This window comes from Tenrec ecaudatus, chromosome 4 (genome assembly GCF_050624435.1).
Source record: "Tenrec ecaudatus isolate mTenEca1 chromosome 4, mTenEca1.hap1, whole genome shotgun sequence".
Classification (NCBI taxonomy): domain Eukaryota; kingdom Metazoa; phylum Chordata; class Mammalia; order Afrosoricida; family Tenrecidae; genus Tenrec; species Tenrec ecaudatus.
In genome coordinates, this window is record NC_134533.1 from 50,566,765 (window position 1) to 50,575,866 (window position 9,102).

The 9,102-nt window shown below is 47.7% G+C and overlaps 1 protein-coding gene across 1 annotated transcript in view; it reads right to left on the reverse strand.

Annotated features, from left to right (window-relative positions):
* PRMT3 (protein arginine methyltransferase 3) overlaps nt 1-7,574 on the reverse strand; it is a 113,661-nt gene extending 106,087 nt beyond the window's left edge. The window contains exons 1-5 of the mRNA XM_075545969.1: nt 7,311-7,574; nt 6,987-7,122; nt 5,598-5,680; nt 4,247-4,296; nt 1,090-1,192 (exon numbers count right to left, since the gene is read on the reverse strand). Coding sequence (XP_075402084.1) covers nt 1,090-1,192; nt 4,247-4,296; nt 5,598-5,680; nt 6,987-7,122; nt 7,311-7,338 — 400 coding nt within the window. The 5' untranslated portion in view covers nt 7,339-7,574. The remainder of the gene's footprint in view (nt 1-1,089; nt 1,193-4,246; nt 4,297-5,597; nt 5,681-6,986; nt 7,123-7,310) is intronic.
* Nucleotides 7,575-9,102: the final 1,528 nt, after the last annotated feature.

The following is a 9,102-nucleotide window of genomic DNA, read 5'->3' on the forward strand; positions in this document are numbered from 1 at the left end:
GCCATGGAGTCCATTCCGACTCACAGCAACGCTACACACAACAGAAGGAAACGCTGCCCAGCCCCGTGCCCTCCTCACCATTGTTCTTATGTTCGGGCCCACTGACGGAGCCACCGTGTCAGTCCACAATGAGGAAGCCCCTCGAGTCTCCCCTTTGGCCCGCCTTGCAACTTGCTCTAGAATCCTTCAATATCGAGGCTCAAAGCCTGAACTTTTTCATTGGGTCTCTCATTTTGAGATGCGCTGAGCATGTTTCTTCCTTTATGGCTTTCTACTTCCAGGTCTTTGCATATCACATTATAGTGCTTTATTTTATGTTCTCAAGTTGCCATTTGACATTTTCTGTGTACCTTGTCAGCTATAGCACGTCTTCTATTTGCTTTGATCTACATTTCAAAGTGAGTTTCACAGCCTCTTCTGATTCCACTTTGGTCTTTTCATATGGTTTTCAGTGGCTAATCCCTCAGAAATGACCAGTCATTCTCTCTGCCTGTTCTTAGTCTGCAAGCTCTGGGGCAACTTGTTCACCCTGAGTGACTGCTGAAGTATCAGGGGCAGACCACCCAGAGTCATAGCAAAATGCAGTTCACCACAGCATAGCAAACTAAAAGACAAGTGGGGACAGTCAGAGCAAGTAACCGAAAGAGAAAATGATATTCATAAGGTCAGGAAAGTTCATGAGTGTATGACGGTCAGCCCATGAAAAGCTGAATGCAGTCTCTCCGTCCTGAAACAAAATCTAAACAAATTCACTGCCTTAAGAAATTACCAATCTGAAAGTAACAGAAGAAATGTTAGCAACTATTAAATCTACTTTAAGGCTTCTGGAATCTGTGTCCAGCAACTAAAGTTGATTCCTCTAGATTCCTGTTTCAAAATACTGTATATAAAATGTTTCACCAGGTTCCTATCTCTACATTCCTTCCTGACAAGTGCTAGGGTGACCATTAGTTTTAAGCCACTTAAAAACAACAACAACCAGAGACCTACGACTCGGTGTGATCTTTTTTAGGTAATTCAGGAAATCACACATTTTCCTAGGACCGAGCCATGACAAATAGGTAAGTGCATAAAGTAAGGTCTTCTTACCAAACTGGAGTAAAAGATCATCTTCCAATACTGGCTTCAAATATTCTTCTTTCTCCCAAGGCACTGGGTTGTAGATGGAATTCATATACTCAACTGTAGGATTCTGCAGATACAATTAACTCATGTTATCATTCACTGAATAAAACTGCAAAGTAATTGCTAAGCAAAAACTACAGAAATTAGACCTAAAAAAAGGAAATCGTGTCCATACTTAACAAAATCAGTCTATCTCAGAGGAGCCTGTGTTCACCAGTCATTTTTATCAGCTTGTTTCATAAACACTTCCAATGCAGCGTTTGGATCCGGGGACACTTGCAACATAAGACGGTCACTCAAAAGACCTCCCCCACCAATAAAACCTACGAAATACATCACACTTGATGCCATTTTCAATCCACTGAAATATTATCTATCAGTATTTTCCATTTAAAAAAACAACAACCCAAGATTCTTGGAAGATATTCCGTTAAGAATGGTCTCGAGTTCTAAGGGCGTCCTCACACCGCTTGGTTTCAATCCCATCTTGAGGTAACAGTAAGGACAGAGCCCTAGGCTGCTCAGCAAGGAGGCAGGGTTCCAGTGCCCCAGGCACTCTGCAGACCACTCTGTTCGGTGAAGCCTGACAGTCTTGGAAACACTGCAGGGCAGTTCTGTTTTGTTTGATGGGGTTGCTATGAGTTAGAATTTGACTGAATAGCAAAGGCTTTTGGGTGAAATGCAAGAGATATGTCATCTGACACCGAACTGTTTCCGACAGAACACTTCAAATCTTCAGAGGCACTGCAATGTTGCTAAAAATGACAATTACGGACTATCTGTAAATGCATTTACTTGGTACGTTTTGTTGTGCTAGTTCCTAATTCCTGTGATTTTGACAGTAGGCTGAGTGCCCCTCTTTAACTTTCCCCTTTAATACAAGAATGAGTGGAACAGTATCGCCGCCACTAGGGCTCCAGTTCCTACATGCACTGGTTTCTTTCAAACGAAACATGTTGCTGCAAAAAGAAGTGCCTGGAGGCAAATTTTCTCAGCAATACACTTTTCTTGAGCTTGTTAAGGTGTCTTTGGGAAAAAAAGACATACTTTTTGGGGCCATCAAAAAAACAGACTTTGAAAAAAAGAAAACTGACTATGAGCCTGGACTAACACCAAAGTTGCATCCAAAGTGAAGTGGACATCTTCCCAAATCATTAAAGCTTTGCAACAGGTGTATAAGCTGCTGCCCCACAAAACAACTGGGTTTTTAATATTGCATCAAGCCTTTCAAGGATGGCCAGAGTGGGGGAACAGAAGGATTTCTCCCAAGTTGTCTCCCCAAATATATGCCAAACTTAGCTGCTGCAAGCAACCAGATGCTTGGAGGTCATCAGGAGTAGATCAGGGGTCATTCTCCCTAAGGGTTACAAGTCAACGCCAGCAAACCAGATATCACTGTTTATCCCACAAGTAGGGTCCACTCCCTTCTGATAAGGATACTAGTTGACTCTTTCCTTGTAGGAGACCCCCACAAAGGTCAAACCCATCCAAGAGTGGCCAAGGTTAGGCCGCCATCCTAAATCTAGGATCCGCCCATCTTGTCATATGTAAACTCCTAGATTGTCCTCCCCCCCCCCATTGCTGTATAACCTAGAGGAACCCCTTCTTGTGACATGTCTTTACCTATAATTAGTGGGCTTGCACTCCCCGCCAAACATATAGACCTGGGTTAGCAATAAAGGGTTAGCTCTCTCAGCTCCTCCCTTGGCCTCTCGTTGGCTCTCCCTCCCCTCTCCCATCCTCACTCTCCTGCTCCCTTTTCCCTTGTCCTCCTTCCCTCCCCACTCTCTCCATGTGGATCACCAAGCAGGGCTGAGGTGAGCATGCACCATGAAATGTGTCTGACTCCAGTATTTCAATCTCTCTTCTATCCCTCATGTTCTCCATGACTTTAATATATTTACATATCTCAACCATACAATTGTGCCTATCGAACCCATGATTAGTCGGGGGGGAGGGCTGGCACCCCCTCCAACCACAAGAGATGAGTTAGGAAAGGGAAGGTCACTCCCGACAGATGAAGAAATGGGCGGAGGTCCAGAAAATGGTGGAAGACGACCAGAGAATCACCACTGATGGGACAGCTATGAGAGTTGGGATCACAGTTCTTATTTTAAGTGAACATCTTTGGCCCGGGCAAACTCTCGGCTCATCTTCCCATCTGCCATTTAAGCCTGGGCCAAACTAATGACCACAACTTCATGGGGCACATGAAAACCACGAGTGAATCTTGGCTTAGCCAAGATGCCTCAGAGCAAGGTTCAAGCCGCTCAAAAGTAGCTTCCCAGGTCATCTGCTGGGCCAGCCCCCTTCAAGGCAGAGAGGTCGCTCAGATGATTTGTGGGGACTGTTCTTTGGGGTTCCAGAGAGACAATCTTGGTAGATTTCTCAAAGGACACAAGACAATCAAGCACAGGGGCTTATTACGAGTGAGTTATAAGACAACTGAAACTATTGGTGAGAGAAAAGCAGCGAAGTTATGATCAAGGAATTTAATTCCATCACAAAAATGTAACTGCTCAGGCCGCCCTGATGGGAACTTCACTGGGAAAGGTTCTCCCATCCACCCCAGGGCACGAATCTTGCCTTTCAGACCGTTTCTTGGTCTCCAAACTCAAATAACTATGAAAAGAAACACGATGGTTTTGGACCTTGAGGGCGTCAAAACTGCCCCGTTGCCTTAGGGTACATGCATACACAGATGACCCCAGTTTTGGGGGGGCAGCGTTAAGAGATGGAAGCACAGCTTCCCAAAGTGTGCAGCCTTGGAGGTTAGGTGGCGCAATGATGGCTTCATGGTTAAATAAAGATGCCTCTTACTTTGTGGCGCAGTGGTTATGCAATAGGCTGCTAGCCACAAGGTCAGCCATCTGAAAGCACCAGCCGAGAAAGAAGAGGCTGTCAACTCCCGCAGTCACAGCCTCAGAAACCCACAGGGGCAGTTCCGCCCTCTCTTACAGGCTGACTGTGAGTCAAAATCAACTTGGTGGCAGGGGGAAAATATATTTTGTAGCTATATTTTCTTGTTTGTCAATTGATAGTCAATCTATTTCCCTAGCTTCTAAGCAGTTACAAATTAAGCTACCAGTTAAAATAAAAGAAAATTAAGCCACCAACTTACCTTAAGTCTAATAAAATTGATTAGCTTAATATAGCCATAAAATTCCAGACCTATAAAGGAAGGGGAAGAAAAAAAAAAGATTGGCAAACTGACCTCATCTACAGAGTATTCTTTGGTTGGACAATATTTCCATCCTTTCGACTATTATAATATTTTTAACTTCCTTCTAAGATGTGGAACAGTAGCTTGGATACTGCTAAATGTTTTAACTGAAAAACAGCCATCAATGACTTTTTTAAGTGTTTTCCTTATATTTCTGAAAATATACTAATTTTTAAAAGCAAACTAAATTTTCAGAAAAATACACATTAGATTCTTAATTATGCCAAGCACTTTCCTGTTAACATTAGAGGTGAAAGTTTCCAAAGTACCCATTTTTAGGGCTCCTACCAGATTGCGATTCCGACAGGACATGAAAATAGAGACCCTGTGGTGGCGTTTCCATAAAGTTCAACGATGGGAGCGAAAGCCCTCTGGTTCACGGGCTCACGCGTCTTCAGACGCGCAGGTACAGTTGAACTCGTGTTTTACACACATATTACATCACATTTTCCAAACAATCTACTTAATGGTTGCAGTTTTCCAATAAAGTCCTGGCTGGTTGTTAGTAAATACAAGAACCAAAAACTTAATACTCTCTTTAATTTTCTTGGAATAATGTTGCCCTTGGTACCCATCCTAGGTGAGAAAAGGAGTGCTTTCCTTTTTGCCTAGTCAAGCTGTAACAGGGGCATCCACTGACCAGCTGACTGTATTTGCAGCATGCGTTCTAGGAGTTACCACCTCAACTTCACCACCCCTATCCCATCCCTCTTAAACAAGCTTATTAAAATTCCACCTTGGAAGCATGATCCTAAAACTGCAGAAACTATTTTTTGTATCCTGCCTTTTCTTTCCCGGAAACTCAACATCTGTTGTCCTTCCCACATCTTCTTCGCCTTTCTGGTTTTTTCCTAATTTTCCTTCAGCCTAGTATCAAAAGCTGAACATGTCCCTGTGACAGAAAGGCAGGCCCTGATGTTCTCTGGATGGTCTTTTTCCATAATGACCCGCCTCTCCCAGAGTCCACCTCTACTCTTGCTGGCCCAACACGCACAAAGCCATCACAGTCCACTCAGCTTTTACATCACGAAGCCAATAGAAGCTTACATATGGTGAATCTCGTCTAGAAGAATGCCTTATGGATCTTTCCTCAAAGGCCACTTGTCAAAAAGACTTACGCACATCTGCATCAGACGAACTGTTCCCTGATATTTCACTAGGTTGCACTTACATAGAAAAGGGATGGTTTGAAAAAGTGTAACGTTTGAAATTCACAGCCAAAAACTGTCTTTATTTTGAGAACACTCACCATGTTTATGGACCATGTTATCAATATTAAACTGGTGCTCAGACTTACAGTGGGAAAATGTTTCTTCGGCAGAAGTGAATAACCTGAAAAATCAAACAGCATCATGAAATACGCCCAGAGAAATACAAATATTGATTTCATCCTAAATAACAAAAAGCATCGTCAACTCTTGCTCTGCACAGCTCATGTGGCTTTTGGAACTAAAGCATGTCATTTCACAGCTGGCACTGTCCCAGTGCCAGCACATTTCAATAGTGATCCTGTCGCATTTCCGACGTACTTGCATTCCTGACTCCGTGTAGCCCAAGCTTGGTGATGTGACTTGCAAAACTGAAGGGCACAAGGAACGGAAGACCCAGCTGAGAAGCTGCTGCTGGCCTTTTTTGAGACGCCCAGCGCATCCACAGCTGTTCATCTTAATCAAGTGTTGGCTGAGATAGGTTATGTGCAGAATTTATGGAGTCGATCACAGAGCAATGTGTTCGGAAAATATTACTTTATGATACCAAGAGTACAGGTAGGCACACTGCAGGAGAACCTGGAGGAACCACCACAAATCAGCGCTGTGCTCAAACATAAGGGACACTGGAAAAGGGTTTCTGAAAGAATTCCTACCTCGTCCCAACTCTGTCTCTCTCATGCCCATCAAGCCAGAACATTAGCCAAAGGCAAAGCTTCTGGAGGTGAAGAGAGCATTTTACGTGGAAGCGTGCAAGTTTGGGATGAAGACAAACCACAACTTTGTAACCTTGAATAAGTTAAGGATATGGCAGTCTGTTTACCTTCTCCTTAAGTGGAAAAGGCACCAATTCTTTCCTTACGAGAGGGAGCCTTCAAAAAACAAAAAAACAACTGAACTAGAAGGCTATTTCGATGGCACCAGTCTCAATCGGAAATTTTATGTGCAAAGCTCCCTCCACGTCACAGAATGGTAGTGCTGGGAGGGCCCTTAGGGATCATCTAATTCTGTGACTTCCAAACTTGTTTCTCATTAGCACCACCCAACAGTGTCTCTGTAAAAACTTGGGGCTGAGGTTGAGGTGTAGCCTTCAGCACCTCTATGGGTTTTTCTCTTTTCAAGTGTCTCTGGTGACAGGAGTGCACAATCGTTATTTGGAAACCACATATCCAGTCCAACCTTCTTCATCTTACTGAAAGGGAAACTGAGGCCTGTGAGCGTGGACTTGTACAACCAGGTTTCCGGTTCTTGGCTGCTGCTTCTACGTGACTCTGGGTCTCAGTCAGCGAGCCCTCAGCCCAAACCAAAGGGTACGGGCATTCAAGGGCAAGCCACTCTGCTTCGACTGGACCGGTCTTTCCTGGACAGACACACCGAACCCACGCGGCCAGCAGCCCCAAGGCTGGGGCCGGGCACTGAGAGGGACGAACCTGTCACAGAACAGGCAGGGAGTCTGCCGCTTGTCGTGGGGGTGCTCGGCCTCGTCCTCATCCTCCCAGGCGGCCTCGTCACCGCTGTCCGACAGCTCTGGCAGGTCCTCCTCATCCTCCACGGCGCCCCGGCCGCCTAGCACACGCACAGCCATCAGGTGTGTCTGGGGCCCCCGGGGATCGGGGTCGAGCGGTCCCCTCCCCGCCGGCCCGCCCCCAACACCTCTCCATCCCTCTGCTGGCCCTCCCCCCCTGGCTGCGCGCCCTGCCGGCGGCGGGGCCCGGGAGCTGGGCGAGCCGGGGTGGGGGGGCCGCGGTACCCACCGATAGCGCCCAACGCTAAGGAGCACATGGTGGCCGGCGGAGCTGGGGCCTGGGAGCTTGGCGAGCCCGGGGGGCGGGGATCGGGCTGGGCGGCGCGTGCGCGCGGAGCCGCGGCCGAGGGCTCTGGGCCAGGGGACCTGGGGACCCCAAGAATGAGGGGGGAAGCGAGCGGCGGCAACGCAGGGCCGGGATTTGGGAAACCCCGCGCACGCCTGAAAACACGAGAGCGCGCGCGCGCCGGTCGGGAGCGCTTCCGGTCTCGAGGCCGCCTGGCGGGTCGTCACGTGCGTCTGGTAGGCGGGACGATCTTGGGCCCCGCCTCCTCCTGCCGCAGGGTTGTCGCAGTGCGTGCCGAGTAAGCGTCGTGGTGCGTGGAGGCGCGCCGGTGCGGAAGAATCCTGGGTTAGCCTCGGCCTGCGGCAGGCCCGCCTGGAGGACCCCGCCCCGGGCTCGGAGCCCAGGGGCGGGGAGACGCCCCGCAGCTTTGCGGTCGCTAGCACGCCCTCTGCAGGCCTTATTGTGGAGAGAGTGGCTGTTAGGGCCGACCGGCCCGCGCGCGCCCCCTCGTGGCAGAGGAGGCCAGTCGCAGGCTAGCGTCTGGGTACCAATGGCCTGCTGTAAGGATTTAAGTCATACAAGTCCAGTGGCTAAGTGAGCGCATTGACTCGAGCCCCCCAGACTGCGTTTGAATCCTGGTTCTGCCCCTTTCTACCTCCGTCAGAAAGGATTACCTGACCTCTCTGGGACCCAATATCCTCAGCGATAAACGGGGATAATGACTGGATTAACTAAAGGGCCAGAGAACGCATTGCCTTCCAGTGAGTTCTGACTCACTGTGACCCCATAGGACAGGGTAGAAATGTCCCCAGTGGTTTCCGAGACTGTAACTCTTTACAGAGTTGAAAGCCTCATCATTCTCCCATGGAGAAGCTAGTGGTTTCAAAGAGCGAACCTCATGGCCAGCAGCCCAGGGATAAAATGATTAAATACATGTGAAGTGCTTTGCTTTATTTGTCCTAAGCAATGGAAAACAACAAAAAAAAAGAGGTGAAGCTATCAGATGTGGTAGGCAAAGCAACGTTCTGGGTGCCCTGTGGTCAACACAACACCCCCAAACTCCCATTTACCTGTTTTTTTCCCTCCTTCCTAGTATTTAGGGGCCTTGGACACTGTGATAAGGCAGCGGATGTGTCTATTCAAATGGCAGAAAGTGGGAGCAGGCAGCAGGCATTTCCGCAGGGAGGGTGCTAAGCTCCAGTCCCCGTTTATCTTGAAGTGTGTTTGGTGGGTACGCTTATCCAATTCAATTGACCATCAGGCTTTGCATAAGCTTGGCTAACTGACATTCCAGCTCAGCTCAACCCTTCACCCTGGGTTCTACTCTCCAACCTTTCAGCTGATACTAATTGGCAAGGGTCACTTATATTTAGAGCCCAAAGGCCACAGCATATCCTCTCAGGTCCCCAGCCTGGGCTGCTGCCCTGCTGGGGGCCCATGTTTGTTTCCACTGAAATACAATTAGGTGCCCCAGCATCCAACCCTCAGGGAACTCCAGCTGCAAGAGGCCTATCTATGTTCCATCTCCTCTCAAATGGCCACATCCCAAGATCCTCTTCTGCCTTAGAACATGCCTCTTCCTGGGGAGGCTGACATTGGGAGGCTGACATTCCTTTCTATGGTTCGAGAGCCCTTTTCTTGTAAACGAAGTATTCATCCAGTAATAATGAATGAGAACTCCCAGAAAGAGACACATAAAGGCTGCTCTTGCAGACTGGTTAAAAATACAAAGGAA